A 23,529-nucleotide genomic window follows, 5' to 3' on the forward strand; every position below is an offset into this window, starting at 1 on the left:
ACCATTATTAATTCAAGAGCTAATCCCAGCTGACAATGAATCAGGTATGACAGAGGAGCTATTTCAGGAATCCCTGGCTCTGAAATACCTATTTATTTGCTCCATAGACAATATTACAGGCCTGACTGTTGGAGAATTTAAGGCTGCGATGGGCACCAACCTCCTGGTTGAATTATCGGTCGTTAAATTTCTCAAGACAAATTAGAAAATACCTGGTTCGTCACTGAAAAGTCAAACGTAGAAGCTCTATACATGACAGGATAAATGACTTCTTAGGTGGGTTTCAATAAGAAGCATCCAATTACCGAGCTTAAAATGCATCTATGTGCTGCTAAAAGCAGGTGGAATTTCACCATTATATCACTGACAACAATAACCATCTGTCCGTGGCATATCCAACATCAGGTTGTCGTGGCAGCAGACTAGGGGATTTTAACATCCTTCTCCCCAGCCATACTTTCCACTTCCTCCTGGGGGATCCCGAGGCATTCTCAGGGCAGATGAGAAAGATAAACTCATAAGTGGTTTCTCAGTTTACCCTGGAGTCTCCTCCCAGGTTGGAGGCATAGCCAGAACACCTCCAAAGGCAGGCGCCCAGGAATCACCCTAACCAGATGCCCAAAACATATCAACTGGCTGCTTTCAACCACAGGAGCAGCGGATCTACTCCTTGATCCCTCTGAATGTCTGAGCTCCTTACCTTATCTCTAAGGATGAGCCCTGCTACCCTGCAGAGGAAATTAATTTCAGCTACTTGCATTAGACAACTTCCTCTTTCAGTTTCAGTCATTACTAGGAAATCATAACCACAGGTGAAGGGGTCTGGACTGCTAGTAAACCAACTAGTAAAAGAAAGCTTCGTCTTTCCGCTCAGCTCCGTCTTCACGACAAAAGTCCATTGCACACAGGTTTGTCTGTTTTCTATAAATTTTTAACTTGAAGATGCCAATGATGGATAAGTAGGGTGAAAAAACAGCAAATAAAAGGTTCCTGAAAGGGCCCGATGAGGCTGGCTGCATAAACTGTTAAATTCTCCAACCCTAAAGCAGCCTCTTTAAAAATCAACACCCATTTGAACCATATTAGGGTTCAACATTGCCCATTTTTAGGGGTGTTGCTGCTTACTGGTAGGTGGGACCTGACTAGCTCTCTAATAGGCTTCATCTAAGTCTCAGAACTGCACATCTTTAAATGAGTTTTGCAGCTTTTTTCACCCTTGTTAGATAAAACATACTGAAGACAAGAAAGCAAGTAAAGAGAGTAACCTCCATCTTTACACATTTCAAATTTAATGTGATGAAGACGATAAAACGATGAATGGAAATTCTTTTATAGAGACTATTCATTTAAAAATACACAAGCGAACCTCATTAAGATATAAAATAAAAAGTTAGTGGGGGCACTAAAAGTCAGGTGACTCCAGGAGTGTCTGCATAAAATTTCAGGGCCAGTCACTCAATAGTGGTTGAGATGTTTTAGTCTGAACACGGACAGCATCACTGTGTCTAGATTAAAGAGGTTTAAACGACTTAAACAACAAAACAAAAACATTTGTGGTGGTTTATAACATACTGGATCACTCCTCATTCTCCACACCACAGAGAAAAATCCTGTTTTCATTCATTTAAGACCCCTACCAAACACGCGTTCATCGTTGATGTTCTTGATGCAGAACCAGAGGCCCGCTGGGAAGGTGCAGACCAGGATGTGGAGGTCAAAGAAGAAGGACACCCACGTCGTCGGCTGGTGCTCCGACACCGACGCTATGATGGGGATGTGGATCTTAGCGTAGCTGCATGTAGGAATAAGGGAGGAGGGGAGAAATCGGAAGGAGGGAAGAGACATGTAATTCATGTCGAGCTGAATGCTTTGGGAGTGTTGAGACAAATTATACAATAGATCCTCCTGATTAACTCAAGAATTATGAGTGTGGTCGGGGGGTAATTTTGCTCCCCTACATGCTTATGGTAAAATATGAAGAAATTTAGCACTACTGATGAGTAATGTACTTTTCTGTTAGTAGTTTCTGATCTGTGTGTTCCCTGTTTATTCCTAATGGGCTTTTACACAGCACTTTCTGTACAATCTTAAATATTTCTCTCTCAAGTGTTTTGTTATTACAGCTGGGAAAGAAACAACACACAGCACATTAAGGAATTAGTATCAGCCTCCGAAGGAAAGGAAGGGGGGAGGCATCAGTTACTGCTTTAGTCAGCAAACTGGGGTATTTAGGAGGGGGGGGGGGCATTGATTCGGAAATATCAAACACACTGCGGAGTGTTTGGAAAACATAGCACTGCCTGGTGCTTTTTGGGAGTAAGACAATACTTCAACACAGCTTGTGCTCTACAGTTTTCCCCTCTGGGATGTTGAGAGGGGAAAGGGGGGGGAGGGGGGGGGGTAATATCCATCTCAGGACACACACACACACACACACACACACACGGCTGAACAAGCGTCCCATCGACAGCGAGAGTGTGAAGGTCAGCAGAGCTTACCCGGTGTCCCAGAGAGAGTAGAAACGACCACTCCACGGAGCAATGTATCCTAGAGGCAGAAAAAAAAGACGATCAATAAAGAGAGGCTCATCTTTAAATGCTTTCCATTTCAGACGTGAAATACGAGGACTGCAACTGGGGGTTCGGAGGGGTTAATATAAAGACGAGCGAGATTAAAGTTGTTTGTTACAGCACGTCATTGTGAGGAACAAAAATATAACAGAAACTTTAATTTGCCTCCCCTTTGTTGCAACAATATGTAATTATTTATAGGGCGAACTCTGCCCAAGTGTGCAGCTCTCAATAAATACAAAGAAAAAATATATATAATCCAACCTACTGGCCTGGAAATCTGTAGCACAGACTGCCCGAGGATAACAAGAATGACGAGTAGAATATACTGCTAGCATTAAAGCCGTGAAAATCTCAGTTGGGTTTTCACCGTATTTCAGAACAAATCAGACCGAACCAAGTCATAAAATCATTACATCATAAACTTCCACTGGATGTCTCTTGACAGCTAAAGATGTTCTTTTTTTTTTGGTCATTATTGGTCATTTTTGCATTCATTTCTTTGTTATCACTTAGTTAAATCAACATTACAACTAAACTTTCTGCCAACTGTAGTTCAAAACCCAGAAAGCTCTCAGTGGAGAATGTGTCAGTGCTGAGAATATATTCAGCTGATGTTACTTAATTACTGGAATTGACTTGTTTATGAATGTAACTGAAACCGTTTAGGCTGCAAATTAAGCCGCACAGGGTATTTTATGTGCGCATACAAATGTCTTATTTTGGTTGAGCTTTGATCTGAAATACATTTCAGCTGAACTGTTGCTCGCGGGCTGTTGCAGGCTCTCACAGGGGGGGGGAGCTAAAACTCTTACATATTTCTAGATTTTGTGTCATGTTGTACCAACATACGGCTGTGACATGTCCTGTGCTGCTCTTTAAAAGATAATATGAAAAACGTGTTTAATCTATAAAACTCTGAACAAAGCTCTTAACGAATGCAGGCAAGAGAAAGATGGTGTTTTACTGAGAGCTGATTTAAAGGATGACACTGATTTAATCAATCGATGCTTGGCTCCGAGTTAAAGATACAGAGAAAACCCACACGGGTATAATGCTGCAGACTTGAGGGGAGTGGGGATGTCCTGACAGACCAGAGGAGTGAGACATGCGCAGTCTCACCTCAAAAACTGTCTTCAACTCCCACAGCTCCATTTAGATGGGAGACAGATCACAGCATTTATTAGATGAAGCAATTATCCTCAGGAGACTGGGATTCTGCATCCATATGAGAGGCCAATCAATTCTAAGGCAGGAAGGTCCTAACAGTCCAAGCATGCCAGCATTATGTCAGCTATAATGTGCCATCGTGTCTTTGCTCTTAGTACAAGCCAGAGGACAGAGGAGTCTAGATAATTTGCAGGAATATGGCAATCAAGACGAGACTCTTAGCTTTAATTTAAAGATATCTGAAATAACCGTTAAGGAAATAGTCATTTTGTATAGTCAGCTATTTCCAGGGGCTCACATCTACAGTTTCAATAACAGATGTAGACCATTTCTATGCCATTTCTTTCACAAATCAAGCAGTTAAGTTATTCATACATTTTATTATCCTCATATTATTACTTGTATATGAACATAAACTGGTGCTGGCACTGTTACCTCGCAGCAAGAGGGTGCTGAGTTCAACTCCAACATCTGGCCTGGGCCTTTCTGCATTTGTGTGAGTACTCTGGCTTCCTCCCACAGTCCAAAGACATGCAGTTAGTGGAGTTAGGTTAACTGATTATTCTAAATTGCCCTTATATGTGAATGTGAGTGTGACTGCTTGTCTGTCTCTATGTGTTAGCCCTGCAATAGACTGGTCCCCCCCTCGCTCCCTATGACAGCTGGGATACGCTTCATGGATGGACGAATGAACATAAACTAAAAAGGAAATAAAAGTGATGACAAGAAACAGTTACGGTAATTTCCAAAACAAAAAAAAATCCCACAACATTGATTTCCTTTAAGATTCAGCAGGAGAGAGAGAGCGAGAGAGAGCACATTTCTCCATTACATAGATGTCCTTCACAAGTTTGAAAATCTTGCAGTAAAGAGATGTCTTGTTTTTTTTTACTTGCAGCAAAGTTTTTTTTGGAAAAAAGTCTCACCGAGGTCACGTTTATGGGAAATCGCCTCGATAAACCACATCAAAGATGAGAAAACTCTTTCGTGCTCTCTCTATGACCTGATGCGGGTCTGCCAAAATGAATCTTCAAAGTTGGGCTCTAGAATTCGGAAAACTTATCTGTAAAGATGCAAGATGAGGTCAAAGGGGCCTTTGAAACAGGAAGGATCAAGAGGTTTGGTAAATACCCACGCATAATGGTGAACTCGGCAACATCTGGATATTTAGAGAAGACAGTGGAAGGCCTACTTAAAGATCTTAATGTGAGACTCTCTGACAGATGGACTTGATCTGTAAGCACTTTGAAGTAGACAGTCATGTAATAAATACATATTAAATTCGCTTACGAGCAACTCTGTATTTGATCAGTTAACAACATATGAGGCCAGTTTGAAGCAACACACACGATACAGGCGGAAAATCCAGTGAGATTACATCGTTTTAAAGTTTCCTCGGTGGGCTGTTGTGTACCAAATTCTCCATATCTTAATGCTTTTAAAATATGACGGTAAAAGACTTATGTGGCCTTTAAAGTCTAATCAGTCAGCCGAATTGTGCTCTTAAACCCAAACCCTTCAGCAGGAGACAAAAAGGGGGGGAAAGAAAAAAGAAAGAAAAATCAATAAATAAACAGCAAGAAGGCAACGTTTTAAACCGTCTGAAACTCGAGCCCTTTGGCCACAAACTGAAAATAATGGGCAAAACATCAACAAGGATAAAGTTTCACCAGCTGGCTGCACGCGCTGGGGTCCAACCGGCACAATCAAAAACAGCAGTTCACATGGTGGAGCACAAGCCTCCACAAATTTTCTCTAACAGCAAAGCTGCAGCAATCATATCAGTTTATATTTGTTTATCATTTGCCTTCCAGGTTTCATTTTCTGACAAACACGAGCGCGAGTTAAAAACCCGATGGAGAGGCCCGGAGGTTAGATCATCGGGGAATAGACTAGGAGCGCTCTAACTTTTGGCTAAAAGAAGAAAACAAAATGCAGAATGGCAGAAATCCCAGATCTGGATCAACATTGAAATTTAGTTAATGGTTCCTTTCACAAAAGGCTAGCTGCCCAACAAATCTCAACTAGGGCTGCCACGATTAGTCGACTAGACACGATTACGTCAACTATTAAAATCGTCGACGACTAATTTAATAGTCGACGCATCGTTTGAAGCTTTGTAAGATCCCAAAAGCTGCAGGAATAAGTAGCAGGATTTAAGAGTGTAATAACGGACTGAAACAGAAGATGGCAGCACTGCATGTACAAGGATGCCAGCTGCCGTTAAACCCCGAAGAAGAAGCTGTGTCCCATAATTCATAGCGCAGCCCAGCGCACTTGTCAACAATGGCGCAGCTAGTTAGTTTTAATATTACTCTTATTATTCTTTCTGGGTCACAAAATAAAGTTTAACATATTTTCAGGCGAGAATGTAGCTGTGTAAACCTCAAATATCTGCTCAGTTTATCAAGACACCACATATTTTCAAAAGCGCTCCGACGTTTTCGGAGACGTCTGTTACTCACCAGCTTGATAGCTCCCGTGAGAACACCGGACTCCCGGCAAATCGTTTTCAAACCCACCACTGTCTTTCACTACTCAGGTTAAACATGATATATAAGTCACTTAGATAACTTAAAAATGTTATTGTTTGTTTGTTTTTCTGTATTTTATTTGTTCCTGAGTAAATCGGTTTGGCTGAGATTAAAGTTTTTACACAGCTGAATAAACGTCAGGCAGGCAACTGATTATCAGAAGTGTGAGATGCTCCACCGAAACAATCTGCAAATTTCATTAAAATTTAATAAACTGTCATCTTGTCTTTATTTTTAGTTAGCACATACCTTAAACACTCCAAGCTATAAGCTAATGATAGTTATATAAGAGCAGATGCATGCTGGTGCAATAAGCTGTATGTTTTATGTCCAATGGATGCAGAATCTGATTAGTCGACTAATCGCAAAGATAATCGGTGACTAGTCGACTACCAAAATAATCGTTTGTGGCAGCCCTAGTCGTGGTTTTTTTCCACAGGATGAAAACATTATCATCCTCCACTTTGTCTTATTAGAAAGTAATCATCAGCTATGAAGTTATCTGACCGTCTCTCAACCAATCTTGCCACGTAAGTGCACCTACCATCCATCTGTGTTTGATTTGCATTTTTTTCTAAGACTCATTTCTCAACAAAGAGGATCTTTGTATTTGTTAGACTGGGTGGGAAGCACGTTTAACCAATGCTCAGCTGTGAACACTGTTTATTCTGCTGGTAAACTTGAAGCCATGCTAAAATGATTAAAATAGTTGTACCTTCTCAAACTGTTCCCAAACTAAAAGCTCATGATTGAATTTGCTAGCTCTGGCTGATTTTATAAAACTGTTAAAAGTGAAGCTGAAAGCAAAAATCTGACAAATCTGACTACTAAGAATAAGGTGCAGTCAGTACTTTGAGAATTTATTTAAAAGGAAAAAAAAAAGAACAATGTACTTACAAACATAAATTGATGAGTGTATAATTATGTCTTCAAAAAGAGTGGGCGCTAGTTTGTGGAGGCCATCTTGAATACAGTGGCTGTGATGGACGACGCCGTTCTGCCTAACTGCATTTTATGTTTGTGGTTAGAGACCAGCCACCATGTATTACTCCTTTTAAGTTAATTTCAAGATCACAGACAACTCTTTCAAACTACATGCAACCATTCAACATTTACACCTGTATATTTTATCATCTCGTTGTCATTGCGTTTTTCCAATTGTCCACCGCTGCTCCATTTCCTTCCTCATTTCCCCTCCTCTTCCTCCTCACCTCAAACTTAATCTCCTCAACTTAAGTCAGGACTAACACATGAAAATGTGCATAAACATGCTTATTGATTACCACATTGCCACAACTACATTATGCTAGCTAATGTTAGGCTCGAGTGTCCTGGGAAAAAAGGGGGGGAAAAAAATATCACACTTTCCCTCCAATAAAACAGCGTGACTACATTCTTACAAGTGGCCGAGTCACTTCAAAGAAAGTTTCACTAACAGCAGGTAACACAACATAAACAGCTTTCCTTACCCCACTCAGCATATCCTCGACAACTAACCTCAGTATTGCTGTCAGATGGAAGTCAGCGTCACTGACTCATTGACTTGTATCAGCTTTCAACACAAAGTTTTAGAGCCTCCAAAGTAATTAGATGTGGAAACAAAGTATATTGACAGCTGAGGTAAACAGCAGACTGACAGCCTACTCTCAGTGTAGATAAACAATGATCAGGTCCTACTGCAGCCGGGATTATGCAGTTGAAATGGAAGTGGTAAGAAAACAGAATTGACTGCTCACATCTAGTAGTGGTATTTTACACACTTTACCCTTTAAGATGATTTAAAAAAAAACCCTCTGAGAACTGAAAACAAACAAATGACACTGCTTACGATGTATGGAAGCAGCATGTGCATCAGGACATACAGACCTGTGTATGTGAGATAGATCACTGTGAGGAAGACCACACCAGCAGCGAGAGAGACTCCGAGGAAAAACAGTGTCTGGAATTCCTGTCTGGTCAGCCTGTCCTTTAGGTACTGCAGGAACGCATAGGCTTGGAGGAGTGCAAACACACCTGAGAAAAAGACAGAAGAACGTGAGCCAACATACAGAGGAAACTCACACTGAATATTTGAGGAGGTTCCTACTGATGCTGCATTCTGCAGGGAGCAAAGCAAGCTTACACGGTCGAGAAGCACTGTGATTTTAAACAGTATACCCATAAAGCACTCAACAACAGCCCTGCTGGCTACTCACGTAGATGTGAAAGACGAATATTGCTGGACAGCATATTTCAAATGCATGGAACAAATGTGTGTAAATAAACCTTTCTCCTTTTATTGTCTCGTCATTCTTTTTCAGCCCCTTAGGTTATACTTGCTTTTCCCGTTTCCTTCCTCTGTCATTTTTTTGAGCTGTTTTTCCCCAGCGTGCCTGTGTTTGGCAAATTTGATATAAAAAAATTGAAAAGCGTGAAAAGATCCTGTTATCCCCCCCCTCTCCTTTTTCATCACCTACCACCTTTCAACAAACCTTCTGTGATATTTCCCTGCTTTTCTCCACCCTCAGCGATCGCCTACAGCAGGTCTCACCCATTTCCAAGGTTAAGCCCCTGCCTGTCTCCTGGAGTGCCGCCATGACGCTAACACGCTTGTCACACCATGCCACTCTGCTTTCCTGCCTCAGGGGCCGACATCTCAGCGGTACCGACAGGTCCATTGCTCTGTCACTCTCTTCCTGCCTCCCACTGTGCTCCGTGAATGCTACCACCAGATGTTCTGAGCAGCTGCTACCCAGAGCGACATAAAACCACACTTGCTCTTTGAGAGCGAGCGGGGAGCCAAAAACGCAGAGAGGCAGAGATGATTTTTGATGGTGCATTCTTCAAAGCCTCTCGTAATGCTGTTTGTGTTGGAGAGATCCAGGAAAACAGGGACACTTCAGAGTACACCTACCTGCTGTGGTGTTAAGTGAATTCTCCAAAAGGCCTCCGCTCATCTTCTTAAAGCTGCCAACAACATAAATGAATCGTGCACATATGTACGCATCCATCCATGCTGTCAGCAAGCAGATGGGGCTCACACTTGAGAGACAATACTCAACAAGCTTTAATAAGCTACCCACAAGCCAAAATGAACAGTGCTTAAAGAGCTAAGCCCATATGGGTGGCATGTAGGTGCTTACCCATATCCATTTCATAGATGTACCAATGTTCTCCTGCAGACAGAGCGTGACTATCACTGTAGGCACAAGGGGATTCAATTCCTGCAGCAGCCAACCACTCTTAGAGCATGTGCAATCACCAGAGGGTGCTTTGGACATCAACCAAGCCTGCACAGTTCCAGCTTTAATAGACAAACAACTGCAATAAGACCTAACTTTCCATTTGTGGCCAGAGTTTATAAACAAGTGTGTAAGTGAAAATGAACCTGCAATATCGTTCACTGTCAGCAGGAGGCGACACCTCTTGCTGGAGAAAGAAGATTGAAAAGAAGTTTAGTAAAAAAACAATTCTTTAGCTCACTTTATAGTTTTCCTGATGCCTTTCTCATCACACACACAACCAACCTGAGCCTGCTTCTGTCTGAAGGAAGGACAGTTTCTTCCTGTTAACAGGGAGTTTTTCTTTCCCAGTGTCGCCAAATTCTTTCTTAAAAGGGGCCACCTGATTGTTGTTTTTTCCCCTGTATTATTGTAGGGTCTCTACATTACAATATAAAGCACCTTGAGGCAACTGCTGTTGTGATTTGGTGCTATTTAAATCCAGATGAAGTGACTTGAAGTGAAATTCCAGGCCTTAAACACTGGGTTCAAATCTTATTTAATTGGCTGTAGCTCAGGAGGCACAGCAGGTCATCTACTAATCAGAATGATTGAACTTCAGATGCATTCATCTGAGAGTGAATGTTAGATAGAAAGCAGGTAGAAAAAAGTGCTTACGTGAATGGGTGAAGTACGTTGTACAAAGTGATTTGAGTGCTCGAGCAGAAAAGCACCATTTTATACAGAATGATATTCAACTTGCAAATTATGGTCCTATTTAGGGTCAAATATGATAAAGTAGGGCATGTTTCATGCTATGGCTACTTTGTGAGTGGCAGGTCACTAACTTATGAGCGCATTTCTTCAGGTTTTGATTCAGCACTGTTGTAAAGGTTATCACATTTGGAAGTGAAAGATGGGGTAAGCCCAAGAGGGGGGAGACAAACCCAGCCTCAGGACATAGACTAGTGTATTCCTTGTGCAGGTGCCAAGCACAGATAACGGGGAGAGTTACATCAGGAAGGGCATCTGGAATAAAATCTGTGCCAAATCAGATATCGGATCCATTCCCTGTGGTGACCCCTTGGGACACAAGGGAGCAGCCGGCTTACTCACTCATCACCTCTGGTTTCATAAATCCAAGATTGCAATGGGCATAATGCTCAGTCTGAGGCGTTAAAATGGGATATCACTAACTAACAGGTGATGTCATGGTGGCTACATCCATCTCTTATTTACAGTCTATGGTTGTGGCAGAAATTCCCTGACAGTCACAGCAGACAGAGTTGAAATAACAGCTTTGAATTATAATTTCTGCAATGCGTCCATATGATGAGCAAGGTCCTGAGAGATATATTGCTCAATTATTTTATTCAACCACATTTCACACAGTGTTGGTCTCCAAACTACTCTATTGAAATTCAAGGCACATAATAACTGAAGTGTTTTATCCGAGTTAAAGGGAACAGTCTGAACATTTGTTCAGTCAATATAAACATACTGATTAGATCAGCTGTTAGCACAAATAACTGCTTGTTCCTGCTTTAGGTAGGATAAAGAGAAATATGCTTTTACCTTCATGTATTTGTGACATCTGTTTATGAGTGAGTCATAAATTTGGAATAAAGAGCAGCAGTATCTTCCAAATACTGCTGACTTCATCATCAGGTGGCTTGAGCTTTGTAAAGGGGAACCTGTTGTTCCAGGCTGAATAGAGGATCATTCATACTGCAGGTACAGAGGATGAGACTTACCAGCAGCAGCCATGTGCTCACTCGTCCTGATTGGCTGGAAGCCGACGAAAGGGACCTGCATGGACAGTATGAGGCCCACAATGTAGAAAGTGCTGTAAGCTGTAGAGAGGAGAACAGCGGAGAAACAGGTAAAATCATTAAAATAAAACGACACTAAGAAGAAAAAAAAAAAAGAAAAAAAAAGCACAATTTGGGTTCGACTGAGGGAAATCAACTTCGGTAGGGGTATTTAAAGTCTATTGATTTTCACTGTTGTACCTCAGAGGGAGCAAATACAAAATACCTAATCCAATGTCATTTACTGAGAAAATGGGAGTTGGCCCGGCGCGGTGTGGTCGGGAGGCCCGAAGTGAGATGACAGTGCTGAGAACAGTGCAACTCCCACCATTGTAGCTTCAGGAAACCAATTCGCAGATGCACCACTTTAATTAAGATTTCATACTCTTCCTGAAGAGTGTGCCTCGTTTTTGAAGTAGCTCTGACCGCCCTCAGCGATCTTTTTTTCTCTCCACACATCTGCTATTGACTCATGACAGACAGAGACGAATTGCGAGAGAACAGGCTACGAGGCATTTTATTAAACTAGGATTTTCTTTCTTTTTTTTTAAACCTCCCTGCTTTTTTTATGTGTTCCTTCATTGCAGTTGAACAACACCTGACTCTGAAAAGAGGCGGTAAGGAATAGAGCAGGTGTCTTTTTCTGTCATCGGAATAAGTCTACAAATATATTTCCCCATCTTTCATTTACTACGAAAAGCGGCATGATGAATGAGGCAGCTATTCTTGAGGAACAGGGAAGACTGTAGAAATTTTTCCAGCTCCTCTAACAGCCCTGCTTCACCAAGCAGAGTTTAATTGTTGTAGGAGCAAAGGTAGGTCAAAGCCCTCTTACGGTGAAGAGGCGATAATTTATTTTCAGTGCTCTCAAAGACTGTGCTTACCAGTTACAGTGAGTACAACATATAATCATGCAGAGATGATACTTGACATGGTATCATTTATCTTGACCACAATAGTGGCGTCTGCTGTGAATTCATCCCGAGCTGAGGACGGTGGAGGGTTCTCCGAGGCAACGGATAACGTGCTGGAGCCACCACATGCATTCGTGAAACTCGGATGTTATCTGTGGGATAACAAGCCTACCCACTTCACCGGTTCTCTACCTCCGGTATATGCAAAGAATAGAAAAATAAATAAAGAATAAAGAGGATCAGGTAGCAGGTGGATACATTTACTGCTAAGTGGTGCGTGGGTGTATAGATGTCTGCTGATGATGCTTGCTGTTGTGAGAGACGGGCACAGGCGTGACTGGGCATTTGAGCTTGTTTCAGGGTCAAATGCTCGGGCAGCCATGTTGTGAGATGCATGTGTGCATGAGCGGTCGTTTTCCTGTATAGTTCCCACATTCATATTCTAATGAGAGAAGATCTAAAAACACGAGCGAGTCTCCAATACAGAGTCGGGTATGTGGGCGAGTTTTAAATATTAAGCCGCACGGTGAAAGTTGTCGTCTCGCGCGAGTGCTCGCACGCTCTGTGCTCATGTTTGGCGTGTGTGACCATCTTACCGATATAGACTCTCCTACTGTAGCGTTGCATCAGGAGCAGCACAAACACATGCAGCGGGATCAGGTTGATAATAAACACGTAACCTCCCCACGCCGACACCTAGAACACAAATACACAGACATGTCAGTAAACGGACATTCATCATTACTCAGTTTTTTGTGAGTGGGTGGTGCCCGGGTGGTGCCCATGTAAAACACGGAGGTACCAATGATTTTGTCATGTATTGCTTTGTGGTCTCATGTTTGGCATTTTCATTGTCACTGTTTGGCGCTTAAAGCTGATCGTCAGCGAGCGGGTGTGTTTAACTTTGAAAGCAAGGACACTATTCTCATAACATGCCAATCAAAAGGTAACCACGCTCTAAATTATCTCTTTTTTCCCTTTAACTGGACCGAAAAGTCTGTCTTTGCATAAAGTAACTGAATATAGGAAACTGTAATATAGGTATGTTTAAGACTTCAATGCTCATTAAGTCATTAAAAAATTGAAGGAAAGAAAAAGAAAGAGAAACACATTTTTACGAGTGCTTGGATTTCATATGACATGACATATGACACTGGCACCAGAAGGTGACAGTCATGTGTCTACAAGCTGCTTGGCAACCATCACTAAACAGCAAAATCTGAAGAATACTAACAACTGCCGGGTGTCACACCAATACAGCCTGTGTGTTGCTGTGAGAGTCGGTGCTTGTGTAGAAACAGGAAAAACAAAGAACAATGCAACCAGCTGTCTAGTGTAAAATCCTATCTCTAATAGAAAGGCAAAACTGTGCAGTCATAGAACTAGAAGCATTAAAATGGCTCATGTAGGCTACGTTTTCCTCTGCAACAGTGTTGGAACCCCCAAATGAATGTTAAACATCTGGCAACATTCAATCTGTTGTGTTAATTCAAACTGTTCAAACCACTTAACCTCACGTTTCCTCACTAGCTTCAAACAGAAGTAGTCATAAACAACTGTTGCAAAAAGCATTTACTTTTGTCATCAATTACAATCAGCTAATGGCTCACTCTATATAATGTCAACCAAAACCGTAAAAAAATGCCATTGCAGCGTCTCTGAGCTCGAGGCAATGACTATTACTGCCTTGGATCCTCTGACCAACCAAAACCTGAACAGACTAATTCAACAGATGTAAAATAGTCTTTACTGCTGCTTCACTATTAAATGCAGGCACACTGCTGTAAAAAGAAAAACAGACATATACAGATTCAATAAAAGGCTGGCAGTAATACTTTACATGTTAGATGCACCAATAACTTTAAAAGCGCTACTAAAATTATACAGTTCCTGAGGTCTGCTGGGTTTCACAACTGTGGATGTGGGGGCCATAAAACTATGGCCCCAAAAGTGGGGAAGAGAAGAAAAGAAAAAGAAAAAACCCATCACTGACAAGTTTTCAGTTGCCTGTACTTGCAAAGGGCAAATGGAAATGGTGAGAGCATTAGACAGAACAGGATGGAGAAAAAGTGAAAGTACACAGTGAAAGCAGAGCAGAGCGAGCGGCGGAGGAAAAGTGAAAGCATGTTCGTGCCAGAATGTGAAACCTCGAAAGAGGCCAAGAGAGCAGAGAGGGAGGAATCAGAATAACATATGCAAACTGTTTCACAACAGCTTTTGAGAGAGAGAGATCCCCCATTGTACCTGTTAAATGTGCTGAAAAGATCATTCATTACACTTTCACAATCACAGGAAAAATAAGCATGCGTCATGTCTAATTGATAAACAATAATATCCCGCAATGAATAAACAGAGCCAAAGGAAAATTTCTAAATAAGTTCCTCGCAAGTGTAATTATCTTTTGGCAGTCATTCGCATCTGTTCACTCAGATGTTGACAGTCAATTAGTAACAGGCGAACCGTGACTTATGTGGATGCAAGAGATGACTTCAATTTAAGTATCGTTTTCACTGTTGACACAAGGATGGCTAATCGAGTCCCTGCTGCTGACTGGCTGGGAACTAATTGTAAACATCACAGTAGGAGCACAGTGACAGAGGCTAGCTGCTGCACTCGACTTGACCAGATGCAACATGTCTGCTGTGTTTGCCAAACACAACATTATGTACGTGTGTGTCAGTTATGTCCGGCACTCCATTTTGTCACGATGATGCTACAAAGTCTATTTTGAGCAGCTGAGCAGATGTTTACATCCCTGCCCGTCAAGCCAATGACATTACCATCCAGGAAGCACTAGCAGCTAGCTCGAACCAATCGCAACATCGTCTCCAGCAAATTGTATAAGCATGACAGAGTCAGGAAAACAGATAATGCAGAGTGGGAGTTTGAATAATGTGGAAGAGTGTTTAATAATCAATATTCCCACACAATATAGAACCAAGACTAACTGATCTCCCTGAAGTATTAAGCAGCTACGGCTATAATAAAATGTAGCTCTAAACAGCTCATTAGGACTGCTGCTCTCTCCTGAATGTGCCCCTTTTTAAAGAAAAGGGTAATAAAATAAGTCCATATGTTGCTCGTGTTAATTTAAAAAAATAAAATAAATCAAGTATACCACCTCCTTCCATCAGGTTAAACTTAATGAAAACAGGCTGTTTAAAATATTGATCGCTCTGAATAGAACATTATTTAAATGCATTAACAACTCAAAGTTACAACAACACTTTTTTAAAAACTTGCTTTTCCGCTTTGGGTATAAGAGAATCAGGCCACAAGCGTGGAAGCGGAAGTCTGGAGAAATTCCAATGGCCTAATTGTTATTAACACAAAAAAGTGAGGTCACTATCATTTGTACTGATACTTTCAGCTGCTTCCCACGTTTCCCTCGGGGTTGCCACAGTGGATGGATCCACATGCTTCATTTGTCAAAGATTTTACGCTGGATACCCTTCCTGATACATTTTTCCAGACTGGGAGTACACCAGCTTGTCAGGCCCCCTGAGGGTGGGGGTCTCCCGTCCCAGAATCGATCTATGGACGAAATGAGCACATTTTTGTCTTACAGCTGTAGAAAATGAAAGGTTTAAGAGTTTCTGTACCAAATGAGCTGTAACGCAGGGCATACTGCAACATGGAGCCAGAAATAGATTTCCATGCTTGATATCCTGAGAAATTAGCACCAAGCCCAATATATTTTTAATCAAGACTTCTCTCTGAGACTACACTTGAGGATAATGATGCTTTGAGCTAAATGGTACAATAAGCACAATAACAGTGACTATGCTTCCATGTTTAAAGGTAAAATTCACTAAATAGCTTTAAATACATCACAAAACAGCAGAAAAAATATTTTTCTTTTAAACTGATAATGGCAGGTGACGAATTGCAATTAAGTCCACGGATTTGCACCATGGATTTGTCTAATGTTCATGATAAAAGACAATCCTGTGTGAAAGAGCAGGAACAAGCTCCATTTGAAATTATAGCTCTAAACGACAGTCTAGCCCGAGCCACAGGGTAACAGCAGAGGGCAGGAATCAGAAAATGTTTGGAGCCAAGTCTTTTAGCAGTTATCGCTCTCTGCATTTCATAGCTGGCTTATCTGATGACCACAGGGCCACTCTGAAGAGGCTATAGAGAACACAGCACGCAACACAGAGAAGGGCTTTACTCTGAATGGGTGTGTGCACGATGTGTGGACATCCATCTGTACACAAGTGTTTGCAGGCTACGTGCCCTCACTAGGAACCACTGATTATTTACAAAAAAAAAAAAAAAAAGGAAATAAATTGTATTGTTCTCCCTCCATAATGCATACTGTGGGGCCCACACACACACACACACACACACACACACACACGCTAGCATACTCACTCCACAGCGCTCCAAGTTCGTACTGGTGAACGACAGAGAGAAACACACCAGGGAGTTCAGTTCTCACTTCCCGCATGAAGGGAAAGAACGTATGCAATGCCAGTGGGAGAGACTGATTCACATATGATGAGTCAACCTACTGTAATTCATGTCTACAAGATATCTAATCTAATTATATTGATAATTTGGTATACATCAGCTTTTTCTCCCAGTTTTCCTTCGTTGAGAATGGCTTCTTGTGTTTTTGATGCTTGAATGATTTTAGTCAGTGTTTTGGCTTAAACACAAACCAAAGAAATACACATGTGCTCATCTGAAAACGATCAGGTATGAATGAAAAAGCAGCTAATGTCCAAAGGAAAACGTCAAAACCTTCAGAAAACCTAGAGAACTTTCACTCAAGACTAACCTCAAAATGCCAAGCAAGTCTGGCTGACTGGAAGCAAAATATTAAGAGGGACAGCTATACACCTTTGCACAGTAATGTAATCTTTCAATTTTCTGTCATTTGGAGATGATGGATCAGTGTAACAGCTCATCACTTTCAAATAGAAGAATAAAATAATGCAAGAGGACTATAAAGTCGCTAAATGTACTGACAATGCAGTGAACTGACATAATCCAAAACTCAGGTACAGCCCTAGCATTCAGGACAAGAAATAAATACCTGATTAAGTGAAGGAGCTGCAGACATGCCCTGAAATTACAGGCTTCTTTACTATAGGAGGGTTTAAAAGTAAGAATAAGCCAGTGCTTCTGGATTTAACAAGCAGACAGCGCAGCTGATGCATGCATCTGTTTTTGCTCTCTACAGCTTTTCCCTCCTTTACTCCAGCCTCACCGCTGGAGGGTTGAAAGGAGGACTTTGCACAGCTGCCAGAAAGGTTCCTGTGGCTCCCGTCCATCAGTCTTTCCAACTGCTCAGATCCTCTTCTTAATCTCATCCTTCTCTGCCCCCTCTCTTCTGATTATACCAACATTTAGGCAGGGGATTTCACCCTCTGTCTCCATATATGCCTTGAAAATGACACATTCAATTAAGCCCCAGGGGAAAACATAGTTTTGGCCATTTCCTGATTAAACTGACAGCATCACATGATATAGTGGGTTAAAGATAAATAAATAAAGGCGGGTTAGCCAGTGTTTGCAGTTCTTTGTGCGCAATATGAGAAAGCGGGTGCTGTTAGGACCTTGGTGTTGTTGGAGATGTACAAACCTAGTGTCATCTGCAGAGGGAGGTTAGCTGCAGACAGTACAGAGAAACATTGGGGGAGAGAGAGAGAGAGCAGGTGTGAAGGAGAGGAAGTAGTAATAAGGAGAAAGAAGCATGGAGACACAGTGTTCCCTTCCATCTAGAACATCGCAATGTTTTCTCCTTGTGGTGTCTTATCATTCTGTATTTGTCACCATCTTTTTGCCCCCTGCTTATCTCTCCATCCCTTTGTCTCCATTCTCTCGTCTATTCACCCTTCCACTACTCTTCTCTGTAGTCCTATCTGTCCACACACCCACTGGACAGAGTCTGATCGATGAAGCTGGATTTTGGTAATCTGTTTCATTTGATATCTCTCCCACTGATGGCCACAGAGATTTAGTCTGGAATGAGCCAGAAGCCCGAGATTTCACAGGCACTCGTGACCGTGACACACACGCCAAGAAAAACAATGCAAACAATCTGTCCCTGACGCACTGTGCTTGGACCGTCTTTTTATCTAATCCCTGTCATCAACTCCCTGGATGAGCTTGTGCCCGGATTCATAAATAAGGCAGGAAACACCGGATAAACCGTCCCTCCAAGTTTCCATGCAACACCATGTGACTGCTAGATTGAGTGGACAGCCACTCCAATGCTACCATCTCTGCTCCTCTCTTTCTTTCTTTTTTTTTTTTTTTTTTTTTTTTTTTAAATTATGGCCCAGTTCTGAATTAGAACGAACACACACACACACACACACACACACACACACACACACTGGAGCATGCCAAGAAAGACAGGCTAGTTCTATGAACCAAAGGCAAAGGACCTTCTGTGTTTTGAACAGTTCAATCAGCACGTATTTAAATATAGTATTCAAGGATCTTAGAAATCGCAGACAAGAGCCGCAGGTAGCACTTTACAGACGTCAGCTGCAGTGTAAGAAAATTATTCCACAGCAGGGAGAAAGTCTGGCCGCCAGGATGAAGCACATCCTACAGCATGAGAACATAATGTCTCCTCAGAATCCACCGGTACCAGCGCATTCTAGCGCAACTATTGTGAAATGTTCTATTAGGAAGTTGCTTCATATATAATATAGACTCATGAAATACTAGGTATACCTTTCAGGTACGCAGTTGGACTCCCTTTTGCCTTCACCGCTGCCTTAATTCTTTGTAGCACAGGTTCAACAAGTTGCTGGAAACATTCCTCAGCCTCTGGTCTCCATTGACATGAAAGCATTACACAGTTTCTGCAGATTTGTCTGCAAATCACATCAGTGATGCAAATCTACAATTGCACCACATCATTCCAAAGGTCTTCTACTGGATAGAGATCTAGTGACTGTGGAGGCAATTCGAGCATGTTCAAGAAACCTGTTGGAGACGATTCAAGCTTTGTGATGTTATCCTGTTGAAAGCAGCTATCAGATGATGTACACTGTGGTCATGAACGAATGAACGTGGCCAGCAATATTCAGGTATTTAAACAATTGTACACTTTGGTTGTAACGAATGGCTATGTGAGTTACTGTTGCTATCCTATCAGCTTGAAGCAGTCAGGTCATTCCCCTCTGACCTCTGGCATCAACAAGGCATTTTCGCCCAGAGTAAATGTCTTGCCGCTCACTGGATATTTTCTCTTTTTCAGGCCATTCTCTGTAAACCCTACAAATGGTTGTGTGGGGGAGAATCCCAGCAGATCAGCAGTTTCTTAAATACTCAGACTACTTGTTTCAAAGTCACTTAAATTTTCAACTCCAAGTTCAAACTGCATCAGTTTGAACTTCAGCAGGTATCCTGCCCATGTCTACATGCCTAAATATACAGAGTTGCCACCATGTGATTGAGTAATTAGATATTTAACAGGCAGTGGAACACGCGTACCTAACAAATTTGCTGCTGCATACATGTTAGTTTACATTTTTGAAGGACTGAAGCACAGAAATTGGAATGATAGGTGATTTTATGATCGTGATGTTATGGCAGTCATGCAAAAAAAAAAATCCAATAGTAATAAATAGCAAGATAAGAAATAGAAAGAAATTGTTTGTCAAGAGTCGCTATTAAGAAGCCTGGAACCAGAACTGATAATCTTAATTACACTAGGCTCCAATTACTTTTATTATCGACTACACTGTATGGTCGTTAGAAGACAGGAAGTACGCCTGTTACAATGACTTTGAGACAATGCATTATGCATTTTATTCACTATAAAATGAAAAAAAAAAAAAAAAAAAAACATACTAAAGAGGGTTAGCATCAATCAGTTTTGCAGGTTTAAATTAGTCAGAACCCTACTAAGTTACCCATTGTGTTTGAATTTGTATGCAAAATATTCTTACCATGTAGAAATAGGACAGACAACAGCCAATGGTCCAGAATACGGAGCCCGTCTTCACCGATTTGACCTAAGAGGACAAACAGAGAGCAGAAAACAATTCAAGCCTCAAAGCAGTTTTTTGACCATGTATAATTCAACATAAAAAAGGATATGTATACCTTCTGTTATAATGACATTCGGCACTATTCAGAATACACCAGAAAAATATGATATGTGGGCATGGAGTGCAGACAGCCCTATGCCCTGCTGGTTTACTTTATTTGCTTTATTCACTGCTGAAACACCATCAAATCAGAAGCTTGTGTTTAAAAAAAAAAAAAAGAGAGAGCTTAGTACACTTAGTATGGCTGAAAGTGCTAAAAATACATAACTTTTAATCCTTGAAAGAAGTTTAATAATCACAGCGCAATGATCATAGCCGATATGGAACAGCCAGCTGCCGTCAGAGAGATAAGGCTGGTTCAGAGTAGACCAGAGGCAACATCTTGTAAACAAGCTCTTCTTCCGAGCCACGGGGTGACACAGAAAGTAAGAGTACACATTTACATTAAAAAAAAAGAAAAAGTACACACACACACACACACACACACACACACACACACACACACACACTTCACAACAGAAACGCATTCAACAGTGACCTTTAAAATGATCAATCTCAGAGAGACTACCAGGGAGAACGGCAGTGTGCGATGTTGTCAAGAAGCTTTATGGTAGCCAGCAACGCGTAAGATAAGCTGAAAATGGGGGAAATCGATAACTGCCAGACCAAGGTGGTCTCACCTCCTCAAGCTAGCCAGCCCATTGGTCAGCCAATCAACCCAAATGCAAAAAATTAACAGTCCTCGAGCAGTTCTTTACTTGGCAGATGGGGCAGGCTGCTCTATCTGATTATAAATCTCATCCATTAGAAGATAGATCTTAGCTTTGTTTGTGGGAAAAGTGACAATATTTTAAAGCCTCGTGGTGCAGTTTGGCTTGGCATGACAGAACAAATTAAGATGAGATCTTCTGCACTATGAGAGATGAGACAGATTTAATATTACATGCCCTGATCATTGATTTAATCCCACCACAAGCCCATTTATCTTCCTTTTTTTTTTTCTTTTAAACCCACAATCCAGTAATAACCACGGCCCAATTACACTGTTTTTTGGCAAGCTCATTGGGTCTATAATTTAAGTCAAGTCAAGAGAGAGACTTTGTATAAAAAGCACTTTAAGCAGCAAAGAGCGACGCTTTTTTTTTTTTTTTTTTTTTTAAATCAGTGTGACACACAAGCCAGTTTAAAAAAAAAGGGGGAAAAAAAGTACAGGATTAAAATGATCACTTGTTTTTATACTCATACTCCACTTCAAAGATTAATCATCTATCAAAACAATTCTGGAAGAACTAAAGATGAACTTTATGGAAGTAAGTGGGTTGTTGTGTTGTCACAGTAAAGCTGCTCTTTTCTTTGTGTAGTGAGCTAGCATAAGCATTTAACAGTGTCACAGATGTGTAGTTATTCGAGTCCTTTCTAAGATAACATGACAAAGTATGCTCAAATCATCCAGGTAAAGAAATCCCCAAAACTGGATTCTGTTCATCTGGAGTTATTTTCAAAGTTCAGTTAGCTCCGGTCCTTTCATCTTCTCCCTTCTCTAGCATCTTGGACTCCAGTTGGCATTGATACCCTTTCTTCTGCCCTGGAGCTCCACAAAGAGCTGGAGGGCAGCTCCAACCAGAACCTGCAGCATATGCTAACATGCCAGACTTGCTGAGGCTGCAGAGCACAAGAAGGATACTGCCACACAGCTGCAGGTTGATTTCTTTTGCCATAATGAAGCAGCCGTTCCTGATAATTCTCAATATTTTACACATCAAAGTATTTTGCAAATCAAATATTTGCTGATAAGGGACTTAAATACAGCTGTTGAACTGTATTCTGTTATATTAGGCTTTTAGTTACTAATTTATGCAAATGTTTAAAAAAAAAAACTAGCACACACTGCCAAAGGCAGAACCACCACAACACAACACTAATCTTGTAAATGGCTCCACGCTGAGTCTACGTTTCTTTGTTTCTGAATGAAAACAAGCATTGTAGCAGAAAAGAATGGCAGTAGTTACTGTACAAGCTGCTGTACTCTCCTCAGAAAACATTCTCCTTCGGGTCAGGGCCAAGGCTAGCATGTAGCCTTTTGCTGTAAATGTATGTATAAAATTGTGTTCAACTGGTGCCTCTCCCCCTGCCCCTATTGCACTCCCTTTGTGAAGACAAACATTACACCGTGTGATTCGAGTCCAGCTAATTAAATGGATACTGAGAAAAAGAATGAAATTCCTGTTATAGCCATCTGTGGAGAGGACATGGGAGTCAGAACAAGAGAGGGCGACTGTGCAACCGTGTGCTGCTGTTCAAATTGGCATCTTAGCCATGCTGGGACTCTAGTGTGTGTGAAGGATTCAATTATAGATTATGTGAGGGTGTGTATGTTTTAGGTTTGGGAAGGGTGGGGGTAAACAGAGATTAAACAAGTGGTGTTGAATGGGTTAGCAGCAGATGAAATGAGTCTGTTAATGAAGATTGGGTAGGACTGGAGGGAACCGCTCCGAGTTTCCACCACAGAGTGGAGAGGACAGGAGTAAACAGAAATTGAAAAAAGGAATCAGCAAATAAAATAGAGGAAGAGGAAGTAAGGCGAGCAGAACACGGAAGAGGTGAGAAAAAGCAGAACAAAGCAAGAGCTCAACAATGGCAGGGACAAAGAAAGACAGACAATTAAAGGGAGACAAGATGGAAGCAAGACGGAGGGAGGAGGAAAGGAAAATGTAAGAGACAAATGTGGGTAAATGAGAATGATAATGGGAGGCAGTGGTGCATGGCCAGAATGATTGTTTTTCGAGGCCCTTGCCAAATAGATTGGAGGACTGAATTGTACTAGGTGAGTGCAGAGGGATTTTTTCCCCCCCTGATAGCACTGCTCTGTTGATAACACGTCAACTTAAGAGGTGAGGGGTGCCACGAGGAACACCTGCCTTGCTTGAAGATGTATCATCCATACACACAAGATTACAAAAGACCATTATAATGATGCAGAAACAAGCAGATGTCCCCCATCGCAACCTAATACAAAAGCTGAGGTACAACAAATGGTTATGGAAGAGTTTTTGGACCAGTCTCGGAAAGTTAGAAGGTGACATCATGATTTGGCAAAGGCTCTTTAAACAGTGACTCATTGTTTTCATTCTTATTGTTAAAAACTTTTTCTTATAATTTAATTCAGGAAAGACTGATCTGAGGAGCATTACTTAAGGTAGAGCAGTATGCAATAAAGCAATATGTCTGTGGAGGTTCTCAGTCATCCAGAAATCCAGTTGTCTCCTTGAAAAGACAGTCTGATTTCTTTACGTTTGTAAAGAAGTTTCG

The 23,529-nt window shown here is 41.4% G+C and overlaps 1 protein-coding gene across 1 annotated transcript in view; it reads right to left on the reverse strand.

Annotated features, from left to right (window-relative positions):
- Positions 1-23,529, reverse strand: part of LOC146643614 (dolichyl-diphosphooligosaccharide--protein glycosyltransferase subunit STT3B) — a 108,832-nt gene that overhangs the window by 11,538 nt on the left and 73,765 nt on the right. Inside the window, exons 4-9 of the mRNA XM_085396657.1 lie at positions 20,119-20,184; positions 12,796-12,895; positions 11,229-11,327; positions 8,141-8,287; positions 2,499-2,547; positions 1,638-1,792 (exon numbers count right to left, since the gene is read on the reverse strand). Of these exons, the coding sequence (XP_085252783.1) occupies positions 1,638-1,792; positions 2,499-2,547; positions 8,141-8,287; positions 11,229-11,327; positions 12,796-12,895; positions 20,119-20,184 (616 nt within the window). The remainder of the gene's footprint in view (positions 1-1,637; positions 1,793-2,498; positions 2,548-8,140; positions 8,288-11,228; positions 11,328-12,795; positions 12,896-20,118; positions 20,185-23,529) is intronic.

This window comes from Rhamphochromis longiceps, linkage group LG22 (assembly GCF_057381845.1).
Source record: "Rhamphochromis longiceps isolate RC_006_pf linkage group LG22, R_longiceps_female_GT1.1, whole genome shotgun sequence".
Taxonomy (NCBI): domain Eukaryota; kingdom Metazoa; phylum Chordata; class Actinopteri; order Cichliformes; family Cichlidae; genus Rhamphochromis; species Rhamphochromis longiceps.